At 47.0% G+C, this 13,555-nt stretch overlaps 1 protein-coding gene across 1 annotated transcript in view; it reads right to left on the bottom strand.

The window, feature by feature from the left end:
- Window positions 1-5,461: 5,461 nt before the first annotated feature.
- Window positions 5,462-13,555, bottom strand: part of LOC127216867 (glutathione S-transferase) — a 72,355-nt gene continuing 64,261 nt past the window's right edge. The window contains exons 2-9 of the mRNA XM_051177742.1: window positions 10,622-10,641; window positions 10,279-10,354; window positions 9,839-9,903; window positions 9,349-9,430; window positions 9,153-9,253; window positions 8,205-8,300; window positions 8,011-8,121; window positions 5,462-5,933 (exon numbers count right to left, since the gene is read on the bottom strand). Of these exons, the coding sequence (XP_051033699.1) occupies window positions 5,844-5,933; window positions 8,011-8,121; window positions 8,205-8,300; window positions 9,153-9,253; window positions 9,349-9,430; window positions 9,839-9,903; window positions 10,279-10,354; window positions 10,622-10,641 (641 nt within the window). The 3' untranslated portion in view covers window positions 5,462-5,843. The remainder of the gene's footprint in view (window positions 5,934-8,010; window positions 8,122-8,204; window positions 8,301-9,152; window positions 9,254-9,348; window positions 9,431-9,838; window positions 9,904-10,278; window positions 10,355-10,621; window positions 10,642-13,555) is intronic.

The following is a 13,555-nucleotide window of genomic DNA, read 5'->3' as shown; positions in this document are numbered from 1 at the left end:
GCTCTTCCATGATCCCCAAGGCCATACCTGGGCAGAACCAGCACTGATGAGACGAGTTGAGAAATCGTGGTGATATATTATTTATGATTTAATAAATCCACTGGAGATTAAAATGCAGAGCTAACCACAGCCATAGAGCCAGGTGGTGGCGGCACACACCTTTAATCCCTCTGTCAGAAGACAGAGGCAGACAGACCTCTGTGAGTCCAAGACTAACTACTACGGACTACATGAGAGTGAATCAGTCTAAAGGGAAACAGAGCTCACACCCTTCATCCCAGCATTTAGGACCACTTGGCTTTAATCCCAGCACTAGGGAGGTGGAGACTGGAGCAGTAGTGAAGGGACTATAAGACAGGAGGAGACAGGAGCTCAGATTGCAGTCTGAGGCTTGGTGGAGAGCAGCGCAGTCTACATTGCACTCTGAGGATCCCTAGAGACAGGATCACCTATTTTGGTCTGAGGTAGAGGTGAGAACTAGTAGCCAGCTTTCCTGATCTTCGTCGTGAACCCCGATATCTGTCTCTGGATTTATATTATTCATTCTACAGAGAAAGTATGTAACTTGAAGTGTGTAAGGCAGAAAAACAGACACCAGGTGAAATACTTGTTTCCCTGACACCTCAAAATTCTCTACTAAAATATGTTGTAGGTGTCAGAAAGTAGATTCTTAGTGACCCATGGTTGTCTGTGAGAGAGAGCCAGGCTAGGATCCAGCATCCAGGAGGTACCAGATGTACATCAGAGTCTGAGATCTCCTCTCCACCCCCCTACTCATTCTGATCGTCTCAGTCCAGGATGAGGACACTTTACCAGTCCTACTGTGCCTGACCCCATGCTTCATACAGAGGACAATACTTGAGAATAGGTCCCATGTCACAGAGAATCACTGTTACACGGGGATGTCGGTCTGTGTTAGTCAGGTGTCTGGTACTGAGACAAAGTAGCAGAGAACATCAGCCTAAGTGAGGAAATACTTACTGTTCTGTGTCACAGCCTCAGAGGCTTCAGTCCATGATCTCTTGGCTTCACAATGGAGAACATTATGACAAAGTGTAGGTGCTGGGAAAAGCGGCTCACCACATGGAGGCAGGAAGCTGGGAGAGAGGACAGGAAAGGTTGTAATACACCCCTCAGGCTTACCCACCCCTCATACCTATCCCCTCCTTCCAGCCCTCCCCTCGGGTTCCCATTGCCTCTCGATAGCCTTTTATTAATCCCTTAACTATACTACTTCATTGATGGGTCATAGATTCAGGTTCCAGTCAGTTCCCAAAGGCCCCACAGTAGAAGCTGCAAGTTAGCACATTAGCATTGATGGGACTCCTAGTGAAGCTGCTGTCTACAGAAGTGATGGGAAATCAGACAGGAATACAGCTCTGTCATGGTGGTGCCCATCTGTAAGGCCAGAACTCACTTGTTGTGTGTCAGAGCTTCTAATGTATCTATCTGGACCCTCCCCGTCCCTTTAAAGTTCCAGCTAAAGGGTCAGCTGCTCTTCTGCTGTGACGTGTGCTTTTCTCTGGCCCCTTTCAGTAAGATTGTGTGTAACACACTATGATACTGAGTCTCAACAAGAACATGGCTGAAAAGATGGCTCAGCATTTAAGACACCCACCGCTCTTGCAGAGGACCCACATGGGATGACTCAGTCACCTGCAACTCCAGCGCCAGAGGGTCTGGCCACTGAGGGCACATTGCATGCATGTGTACACGTGTGTGTATGCACCCACAAGGAGAAAAAAAGAACCACACATTAAGAAGTCATTTAGTTTAATTTTAAAATCTGAAGACAAGAACAATACCAACAACCCATCATCTCTGAGTGTGTTCCCTGTGATGCAAACTCTGTTCTATGGGTCCAACTCAGGAGGCTGTGAATGCCTGACTGCATCCAGCCATGGAGAGATTGGGACTGATTGCTCCTCAAGTGTCAGGAGTTTTACCCAGTAAGGTTTCAGAAGAATAAAATAAGCATTTGGGAAGATTTCTATAAAATTAAGAAGTAACGGAGGCTTAACATATGGAAGGAGAGAAGCAGGAGTCCTCTCCACTCTGAGATAGGCATTACATATTGGCATACTAGACTGCAGGACAAATAATGTTTCAGAACTGCCTTTTAGGATAATTTGCCAACTCAATTGAACCGGGAAACACACACACAGGGTTCAGAAACACAGAGTTCATAAGCCAGGGTTCCGTGACAGTCCATCTAGGATTATTGTTTTCATTGATTGAGACAGAAATGCACAGAAAGTATGAGTCAGCTGGGCTGGAGCCCTTGGCTCAGGCCAAGGCCAGAGGTAGAGAGGGTTCAGGACAGACTTTACTCTCTGGGCACTGAAGCCCATTCTGGAAGAATAGACACTGTCTTGAGATTGATGAGCCCTGATATCCTTGTTCACTTGCTACAGTTGGGGTTTTGAAGGTCAGTGGCACCGACATGGGGAATGACCTATAAGAGTTCAAAATGATAAACAGAGTTCAAAGTGGAAACTGGACTTGAGTTCACAGGAACCCAAGAGTCCTGGCCCTGATCCAACCTGGTCGTCCCAGTTCAGGATTCTGGTGATTCAGAGGGGCTGGGTAGCAGGTTCTGGCCACCTGAGTCTGAGTGGCTAAAGCTGGCTTCCCAATGTCCAAATGAACCTTCCCTTTTGTCCATGTACAAGCCACACAGTACTTCACCTCAACTAAATTCACTACCCCCCAACTTTCAGTGTAGGCTGGTTTCACATAGAGTGTTGTGATGTTTGTGGGTGGTGGCACGAATCTAGGTGGTCCTGTACCTAACTATAACCACATTCTCAGTTTGGGCAGTGGTGTCTGCACATGACCGATGACTTCCTACTGTCCCTATAGTGGGCATTTGCTGTCTTGGCTTGGATCTCCCTCTGTCTTCTCTTTCTTTCCAATTCTCCATACATCCTGTGAGGTAGCAAGGCCACAGTCACAAAGAGCTTAGTAACTGAATGAAACCACGGAGCTGGACCAGTCAGCCTCCTGGACGTTTCCCACGGAGCTTACATGTGGAAAATGACCTGCTTTTGCTGATTGGGGTCTGTTTCAGTTGATTCCTTCTCCACTAACACAATAGGAGTGTGGATCATTAGCCATGCTGTGTAAGAACAGTATGTGGTTGCAGCCCAGTTCCAAGGACAGCCAGTCTTTCCTGGATGAGCTACAGTACCCAGTCTAATGCTACACACAATCTAAAGTGTCTGGATATAGGGTTTCTCTGTGTAACAGTTCTGGCTGTCCTGGAACTTGCTTTGTAGACCAGGTTCAAACTCACAGAGGAGATCCTCCTGCCTGTGCTGAGAATAAAGGCTTTTTGACACCATTGCCCAGCTAGTCATTGGGCTTTGTGTGTGTGTGTGTGTGTGTGTGTGTGTGTGTGTGTGTGTGAGAGAGAGAGAGAGAGAGAGAGAGAGAGAGAGAGAGAGAGAGAGAGTTTCAAGGCCATACCTTACAGCACTTTTACCTGAGGCTTTAATTTCCTAATTTTGATCTTAATATTCAGAAAATTGTTTTCATTGACAATTCTCTTTGTCTGCCATGCCTTCCTCTTTACATACAGAGTGATTTGGACTTCTTTTGGTTTGCAGAGACCCCATACCCCAGAGTTCCATGTGTTACCATGGAGAGAATATGGGCTGCAAAGCCTGATACTGGCCCCACATGGGGAACGTTTGCCAACCTCGGTTCTACGTTCATGGTCACTTCAGTGCAGTGTAGTAACTTTATTCTCCCTACTTAACATTATCAGAGCCACTCCTGATCCCATTACACCCTTCCCAGTTTATCTTCTCTGACTTTTAGTTAAAAGTTAACAAAGGTTGACTGAAATAATGTGAGCCTACCAGTTCCACGGACATTTCACTTCTACCAGTTTTTATCTTATGACCTGTGTCTTTTCATTCCTCCTTTCTTCCTGCAAGCCTGCACTTGCTGGCAACACCCATCAGGGCTCTCATCCAGAGGTGCTGCTTGCCTGGTACAGGGAGGTCACGGGCGCTGCCTGACTTAAGGCCAGAATCTCTGATCCAGCCACTGCAGAGAAGCCTGCTCAGGGTGTGCTTGTACAATGTGCATAAATCCTTCATGGCTGACTTGATGCAAAATGCCCACAGCTTTTTGACCATATGCTGTGGCGTTGGGGCCCAGTACTCTAGGCTGGCCCACCCCCAACCATGCTCCCATGCTCTTCCACAGGCGGCTACAGCCTCTTACTGAGCCTGCTGACCTGAGAGAGCCTCTTGGCTCAGACTCCAGCACCATTGAAGGGACATGTTGCTGTAATGCCTCCGGATAAAATGTTTCTTTCCAGTGGGTCCAGGATTTATCCCTAGTGCTTGATCTGGCTCTTAGGAGCCCATTCCCTTTGGAGGGATACCTTGCTCAGCCTAGATATCGGGGAGGGGGGCTTGGCCCTGCCTCCAAGTAAGGTGCCAGAGTTAGCTGCCTCCCCATGGGAAGGCTTACCCTCTCTGTGGAGTGGATGGGGTGGGGGGAAAAGATGTTTCTTTCCAGAGCTTTAAGCCCTGCCTCTGGTTGCACGGACTGACCAAACTTCTCTGGAGATGATTCATTCATATTCCACATTGTCCATTCATCAGCCATGTGCTGAGCCTAGCCATGCATATCAAAGATGAGCGATCCAAAGCTGGCGCTATGATGCACACCTGTAATCCCAGTATTGAGGATGTAGAAAAAGGAGAATGATGGGATCAAGGGCATCACAGCAAATAAGGACCCAGCCAGGGTGAATGACATGAGACCCTGGATCAAAATCACCAACAACCAGAGGCTGCAGACAAGGGCCAGAGGTTAAGAGTCCCCTGCTCTTAGAGCATCTGTTCCCAGCACCCACATGCCCATGGGTAATGCTAGTTCCAGGAGTCTGATGCCCTCTTCTGGCATCTGCAAGCACCAGACACCCATGTGGTGCTCACACACACATGCTGCCAGAAGTTCAGACATGTAAAATTAAATTAAATAAATCTTTAAAAAAAAAAAACAATGAAAAAGGAGACGAGGGAGAAGGAGAAAGGGATCCATCCTTCATTCCACTTTGGCTTGAGTTGAGGGAAAGACCCCTACATCAATTGCAGGCAGTGGGAAATGTTTATGAAGAGAAATGTTGGAAACATAAACGAGGGTTGTGTGTTCAGCTTAGGAAAGCTGATGAGAAGATGACCAGCCAGAGCCAAACTGCTCAGCCCTTCCCTTCGCCAAAGACTCTCTCTGAAGCATGGCACAAGATACACACAGATAACTGAAGCACTGCACTGTGAAGAATAATTGAGGGATGAAGGAAATCTCTTTCATGGGAATACCAGATTGAGGATACAGGGGCATCAAGGACTTCAAATAACCCAGAGTCCCTACATCTATTTCTCCAGCCCCTCTTTCAGGCAACAAAACAGAGACCACCCAAAAAAAAAGCCAACACAGAGAGTCACGGCAGCAAAACAAATGTCATTCATTTTACTGGGGATCAAACAGGGCTCAGTTGCTCACTCTGAGGACCAGGGCCAGCACACAGGAGGATCTGATATCTCAGGCTTTGCTGGAGATTCTGGGTTTAATATCTTCCTCCAAATAGCAGTGAGGGATGGCTGGATTCAGGGCAGGGCGAAGGAATAGGAGCAGGGGACAGATGAAGAAATTCGGAGCCCAAGGATCCAGAGGCTTGACTGAAGGAAAGGCTTGTGAGAAGAAAGAGAGGGCTAGGGAACCGAAAGGGGAAGAGAACATTTGGTGGGGACACAGAGCCATACCCAAGGGCCAGAGCCAGCAGGGTGATCACGAGTTTTCACCCAAGTCTGGGCTTTGTAGTCCTATTTTGAGTTCCAAAAGGCCATCTTTGCAAAGATCTGTTTGCAGGTAAAGCGGCTGCTTTTCATGTAGTCGGATATCTTCTTCAGGCCCTGCAAGGGGGAGGAGAAATTGGGAAGCACAGGTTTTACTCTAAGAACCTAACACAGTCTGAGCTGCTCAGGGGCTCAACGATGTAACAGAGAGCTGTGAATCCCAGAATGAAGGAGAAACACTGTTTTCAGCCGTGTGTCCACATGCAGTTGCAGCACATGTATGGAGGGAGCAGTGTCTGTGCTCTGCATTCAACAGGAGGGAGGTTGACACGGAAACTAAATGTGTCTCTCCCACTCACACCACTAGAAAGACAACAGTCTATAGCCCTAAGGGAGGACCTGGGCATCTTCCATTCCGGCTCTCTGGGCTCACTCAACGAGCAGGAAATCCCTTGTCGCTCTTTGTTTACACAAAGACTCCTGCTTTATTTATTTATTTATTTATTTATTTATTTATTTATTTAAACCAGGAGACTCCTTCTTGCCTGTTATTCCACATGGAGGAGGAAGGAGGGACCAAGAAGGGCACCAGTAACATGCCAGTGGACTTTGAGGACAGAACAGCTCTCACCCAGTACTCAGCAAATCCTGACTTAAAGAGGACAGGAAGAGCTGAACCAGCAAGCAGATAATGGAGTGGCCTTTGCCATTCTCTTGAAGCAGAAAAATGTAAACTGCAGCTGAATGCATACTCAGTATATCCATCCTCTTGTCCCTAGTCCTGCTGGAGAAGGGCTACAGAATGGCACTGCTGTGTGGCATCTTTCCAGTAGAGTGCCTAGATAAGTTGTAAAGAATTCAAAGTTCTGGGACTTCCTGTTCTCAAGTGGGCAGGCTTAGCTGGCCTTGAAATGAAGCCTCCCACACTCTCCCACTACACTGTACAGCCAGTTCCTACACAATCTCCAGAGCCAAATAGCCTGGACCAGAATCCAAGCTGATGGAAACTAACCAAACCCACCCCATGCTAAGACTCTCATTGGACTATAGCCTCGATCCCCAAATCTCTAATAAAGTAGGTCTTGTGACTATCATATGCACTTCATAGTCAGGCATGCCTGCTACTCTGCATCCCTGGATGGAGATGCATCTCTCCAGTCCTACAGTGCTGAAAACTATGCCACATACAGAGACACCAGAGAAGGTGAATCCCATCTCAACATTTTCACAGGAAAAGATCAAGCTGTTGCTGAGAAGGAAGATGAAAGGAAAGAAACAGGATACTTAAACATCAGACTGCAACAGCCATAACCTGTCCACTCAGCCTAGCACCAGCTGTAGGCCTGAGTCCCCATACTTCCCCAGTCAGGGATATGACTGAGCAAAGGATTGAGCAGGCCAGGTATGCACACCGAATCTTGGCACTGCACATCAGTCCTGCCAGATTCCCCCCTCTGACATGTTCATAAGGCCTCGGGGCTGGAAAATCCAGGCTCAATGGCCACCCATGGCTCTTTTCCTTGGGCATCTGTGAGATCTACTGTCCTCTGTTCTTGGAAGCTAGAAGCACACATGGAAACAAACACAACTTTCTCCAATGGTACAGGTTCCTTGAGAAATGGACAGTCTCTACAGTCCAATGGAACTGATATTTCTATGTGACATGCAGGTTGTGGTGACAAGTTTCATGCAGTAAGTCTAAGAACAGAACACATGCTAATTATTCTTCATTTGCATTCCAAGAAGTGGAAAGACATGCTGTTTTGAAAGAAAATGTCCCCAAAAGGGAATGGCACTATTAGGAGGTGTGGCCTTGTTGGAGTAGGTGTGGTGTTGTTGGAGGCAGTGTGTCATTGTGGAGATGGGCTTTGAGGTTTCCTCTGCTCAAGATACTGCCCGGTGTGCCAGACCACTTCCTGTTGTCTACAGATCAACATATAGAATTCTCAACTACTTCTCCAGCACTATGTCTGCCTCAAGGCTGCCACACTCCCAGCTGCCATGCTCCCCTCCATGATGATAGTGGACTGAACCTCTAAGAACTATAAACCCTAACCTCAATTAAATGCTTTCCTAATAAGAGTTGCCATGGTCATGGTGTCTCTTCACATACTAGTAACCCTAACCAAGACAAAAGGCATCCTGGAAAGGGGGAAGGGAGGGCATCCAAGAGGAAGGAGGATCAGAGCATCACCTCAAAGCGGGCTACAAAGTCCTTCAGGTTTGGAAACGCATCCAGGCACTTGGGTTCAAATATACGATGCTGGTCAAGAATATCATAAGCGAGAAAATCCACATAGGTGACCTGCAGGAAGCCAAGGGTGAGTGTGCTGGAATTTGATGCCTGGGAAGAATGGCAACTCCTCCTCCCCATCATGTGCCCTTTACCTTGTCCCCTGCAAACCATGGTCTCTTGCCCAGGAACTCAGAATAGCACTTCATCTTCTCGGGGAGACCCTCTAAGTACTCTGGCTTTCGTTTCTCCTGAAGCAAAACAAACAAACAAACAAACAAACAAAAAAAAAAAAAAAAAAAAAAAAAAAAAACAGTCATCATCCTCAGACACACACAGGCTCCATGGCAGAGGCTGGCCTTGAAGGGTTATGCAGTCAGTACCCAGCAGTCAGAGGAGCTGTGGTGATATCCCCACCCCCACACCCCCTACTGTCCTGGTCTCAACCACTGCTGTCAGAAAATCTGTTCAGATCCAAGACAGCTCTGGGCACCTGACTCTGACTCTGAACTCACTTAAGGCAGAAGCAAACAAGCAAATACCCAGAAAACAGTTAGTGTTCTACCTACTGGGGGCGAGGGTCAAGGTACAGTTTCCAAAGAGATGAGATGAATTTGAGAGGACAAAGGAAACAGGAAGAGGATAAAAGGCTTTTGTCCAACTGAATTGCTTATTGGGAGCATCTGCTTATCTCTGTGGGTGTCAAGGACACAGCTCTGGGAAGCCATTTGGGAAGAAAGCCTCCCTCCCAGCCCCAGTTTCTTCTCATAGTGTGAGGGTGTGTGTTGCAGTTGTAGCATCGCTTTAAGATGCTGCAGGACCAGGCTCAGGGCAGAGCCAGCAGTTGGAATGGAGCATTCTGAACTCTGTCTATACTATCAGGGGCTGGAGTTCCACTGTGGAGAGGCTGGACTGGATCTTAAGACTTAGGAGCCATGACTGGGAACTCTCATTTAGCACACTGAGTGTCGGGGTTACCCTGTCAGCAGTTTCAAACACTGTGCAATGAATAGCACTGAGAGGCTCTGGTAGCAAACTGGACCTTAGTGGATTCTAGGGCAAGAGTACAGGGTGAGTTCTGGCTCAGGGGTGGTGGGACTCACAAAGTCAGGGCTGTAGCAAACCATGGCCAATTGTATGCGGGTGTCCATAGCCTGGTTCTCCACAATGTCCACTCGAATCCTCTCCTCCTCTGTCTCCCCACCTGCAGCACACACAGCATAGGGTCACCCTTAGCAAAGCCCAAACAAAGCCAAGATGATGGCTTCTGTCCCCTTGCCTGCAGCCAGCCCCACTCACACAGGTTGTGCTTGCGGGCGATGTAGCGCAGGATGGCGTTGCTCTGGGTGATCTTGTGGGACCCATCAATTAAGTAGGGCAGCTGAAAACACAAGCAGGGATGATCAGATGAGAGATGGGGTACCAGCAGGGATGATCAGATGAGAGATGGGGTACCAGCAGGGATGATCAGATGAGAGATGGGGTACCAGCAGGGATGATCAGATGAGAGATGAGGTATCAGCATCCCTTCTCTGGGTGAGGGCAGACGTGGGGCCTGGCACTCAGTGTGCCTGGCATGGGAAACTCCCCATGAACACAATGCACACTGAATGGAAGAGCAGGGACAGGTGACATGAAGAGCTGGGACACAGCCCATCACAGGACACCGTGCAGCCACCAGGAGTGGGAGCAGGAGAGCTGAAGCTCTGATCCCAAACCCCCTCAGCCAGGCGAGGAGATGAGGTGAGGACGCCATGCCCTCCCCAGACCTCCCCTTCCCTGTGCCTACATTGGGGAAGTCCAGGCCCAGCTTGAACTTCTCATTCAGCCACTGGCTTCTGTCAAAGTCCGGAGCTGTAGACAAGATGGTGTGAAAAGAAATCAGCCCAGTGCCCCAGATTCCTTCTCTAAGAACCCTTCCAAGGAGTCAGGCATGAGAACCACCCCCAAGAAGGAGATCTGCAGCCTGACCCACTCCAAGGGTATAGAATGCTTGTAAGTACCGTTGACCCTCTATCACTGAAATTTACAAAATATTAAAACTAGCACTACAGGAAAACATCATCTAATATCATGTAGAAGGTAACAGCCCTCCATTGGAAGACCAAATTCAAGGTGGTTTCTAGAAGGGACAGCCCTGGAGAGCTGGGCAACAGGGGGTCAGACAAGTGATGCTGAGCATGAATGCGCAGGGGAGTCCAGGTCTGACCAACAACAGGGTGTAATCACCATCTCCCATGGTGTATCTTTTTTCCTCATAGCTTGTGTCTGTGTACTCCAAGAGCAGGCAAATGGCATGAGACAGCTGTAAAGATGACATATGACAGGTCACAGATGGTGAAACCCTGACAGGCTTCCTTAGCCACGTGTTAGTGAACCTCCATCTGACACCTACAGCCTCCCCACAAACTCACACACGGGCCACAAAAGCACAAGCTCTCCTGTGCTTGAACTTCCCCTGATAGGCAAACCTTTCTAACACGTTATGAACTCCCTCTATCTCCTAGAAGTCAGCCCTAGCTGCTTCCCATCCCATGTATCTGTCCCACCCAGCAGCAGCTCTTTCACTCACCCCACGGATATCCCAGTATCCTAGTGTCATGGGCATGGTGCTGCCGGAAGTATCCAAAGTATCCGGAGCAGGCCAACCTGGACCTTGCTAGTTTGAGCTTTCTGATAAAGTCCTAGGCTAGCCGGGAGGAGGAGGCGGGACTTGGTTCTGCTCTCCTATTGGGCAATTGACCTACAGAGTCTCAAATTTCAGACATTCCAATACAGGGAGTGCTGGAGGGGGAGGGCAGCCGGGGAGTCAGGAACAGGACGAAATAAATCCAGCCTCGTCAAACTGACTCAGGAAATAAGTGTGAGCTCTCAGAAGCAATATGCAGGCCTAATCTAGTACCTGTACCAGCAGCTCCCTGCCCTCACTCTGGTGTGCGGTCCATGGAGACACAGATGTATAGTTGGAGACATTCTGGATGGCCAAAGTGCAACACTGTTCATTCTCTTCCTGGTGTTGCTTACACTTCACTATCAGCTCCCGGATCTGGCTCTGAGTGGATCCTGGTGGCTGAGCCAGAACAAAACAGGACGCCTCAAGCCTGAGACAGTACTGCTTGCTGCCTGTGCTCCCAGATGACACACAGGACTCTGCTGAGCTGGGCAACTCAGAGTCACACACACACACACACACACACACACACACACAGACCACCTGTAGAAGCGTGAGAAATATTCAGGATTCCTAAGCACCAGGAAGACTTAAAGCAAAACCACTACAAGACACACCTTTCCCATTGAGAACTGCTGTTATCACACAGAACAGAGGTATGGAGCAGGTGAGAACATGGACCGAGGAGAACTCTTGAATACTAAGAGTATAAAGTATCACAACCATTATGGAAAACAATCTGGTGTTCCTACAATAGATCAAAAGTAGAGATTCCGTTTGTGATCCAGCAATGCAAATCCTGGGTATATATCCACAGGAAATGATATTGGTGTGCTAAAGAGTAAGCACTTTATAGTAACCAAGAAATCATCTACTTGTGTGCCATAGAAAACTATTAACTATATTATTAAAAGGGGGAAAAGAAAAAGAACAAAACTAGATATCCACATGTAGAAACTAGAGAAATGATGACAGACAAGATGCTTGTCTCTCATCCTGGAAAAACAAACAAACAAGCAAACTCAAAATTTAAAAAAAGCCTGACTTAAGACTTGAAATTTAGAAATTGCTAGAAGGACACACTCTAGAATGAGCTCTAAGATGCAGGCATAGATGATTTTTTTTTTCCTGGACTAGGATTCAATAGTTCAGAAAATAAATGCAAGGTTTGACAAGCAAAAGTACTTCAAATGTAAAACCTTCTACACAGCAAAGGGAGTGATCCTTTGGAATGAAAGGAAATCTCTGCCAGCTATTCCTCTGACAGAGGATTGCTCCACAAACATATAAAGAACACAAACTCTTAGCAAATATAAACACACACACACCTATAATCCAGCACTGGGACCCGAGTCAGAAGAATCATTAGGACTTTGAGGGCAGCCTGGGCTACATAGCAAGGGTCTGTCTCAAAGACAGAGGAAGAGAAGGAGAGGGGAGGAGGTGGTAGGGCGCAGTGGAGATGGTGAGTGTTCGAGCTGAGCCAATGAGAGGGACTGAGGAGGAGGGGCCTCAGCAGGTTCTGAGTTGCAGTTAAGAGGGCTTCTGTTGTGCTGATGCACAGCACCTGACTGAGAGAACCGTCAGTGTTTCCACCATGAAGAAGTGATAGATGTTTGAGGGACATGAGGGACAAGTGTTTAGCCTGATCTAAATATAACATACATACATACATACATACATACTATGATCTCAGACAGTATGCCCCCAAAATGTATGATTTTTATGTAGGTTAAAAATAAATTTATAAAACATTTTTTAAGAGGTAGCTGGAAAGATGACACAGTCTTAAGAGGACCAGAGTTCACATCCCAGCACAAGTCAGGCAGATCACAACCTGAAGCAGCAGGGATAGTTCGAAATATATATCAATAAATTTAATAAATAATACCAATGGATTTAAAGATAAAAATCACGTGATCATCTCAACACATGCAACGTACTTTCATGATAAAATTCCTTGAGTGAATAGGACCAGAGGGAACATACCGCAACATAAAGGCTATGTAAATGGAGTTCTTAATCTAAGTAATAAAAACAAGAAGTCAGATGTAGAGGAAAGTGCTGAGACATCAGAGAGAAGAATGAAGCCACAGCCACACCTTACCTCCTTAGCATCCCAGCAGACAAGAGAGCGAGTTCCTGTTTCTCCCTGCTTATGTCCTGTTTTTTGTTTGCCTTCATGTATGTGATTTCTGGTTTGAGTATCAGTTTTCTACAGTGGACTATCACAATGCCCAACAGTGAATTTTGAAGTCTCCAAAAGGAGGATGGGGCCCCACAACAATTTCACCAGGACTATGACAACACCGTTATGCTGAACAACACCAACTATAGAACTATAGATCAGTTTTGGACTACAAACTACTCGCAACAATTTTGAGGTGACTTGCTGAGATATCCAGCTTCACAGACACAGTGCAGAACAATTTTGAGGTGGCTAGCTGAAGTGATCCAGCCTTACAGACTACTTTAGCCAGCATTTGATACTTTAGCCTGACATACTACTTTAGCCCTGGACTTACCCATTAAGCAGCGCCTGAACAACAAATGATACAGTTTGATGATTAACATGGAGTTTCTTTTCAGGATCCCCTAAAGATGCCATTGCCCTCAGACAGCAGGAAGTAAGTTTAAGAACATGATACCCACATACCCAAGAGGTGGCTGGGTGGTTTTTGGTCACTCATTAGGTTATGAATATTTCTCATTGTTTGGGGGTTGGTTACAAAATGTTATTGCTTATGATCGGGAAGAAAGTTGAACAGGGGATTATATTCAAGGTTTTTGTTTTGAAAAACAAAGAGGAATCCAGATATGATAGGATAAAAAGGG

The sequence above is a fragment of the Phodopus roborovskii genome, unplaced genomic scaffold (genome assembly GCF_943737965.1).
Source record: "Phodopus roborovskii unplaced genomic scaffold, PHOROB, whole genome shotgun sequence".
NCBI lineage: Eukaryota > Metazoa > Chordata > Mammalia > Rodentia > Cricetidae > Phodopus > Phodopus roborovskii.
The sequence above is the reverse complement of the archived record's forward strand: the minus strand, read 5'-3'. Positions and strand labels throughout refer to the sequence as shown.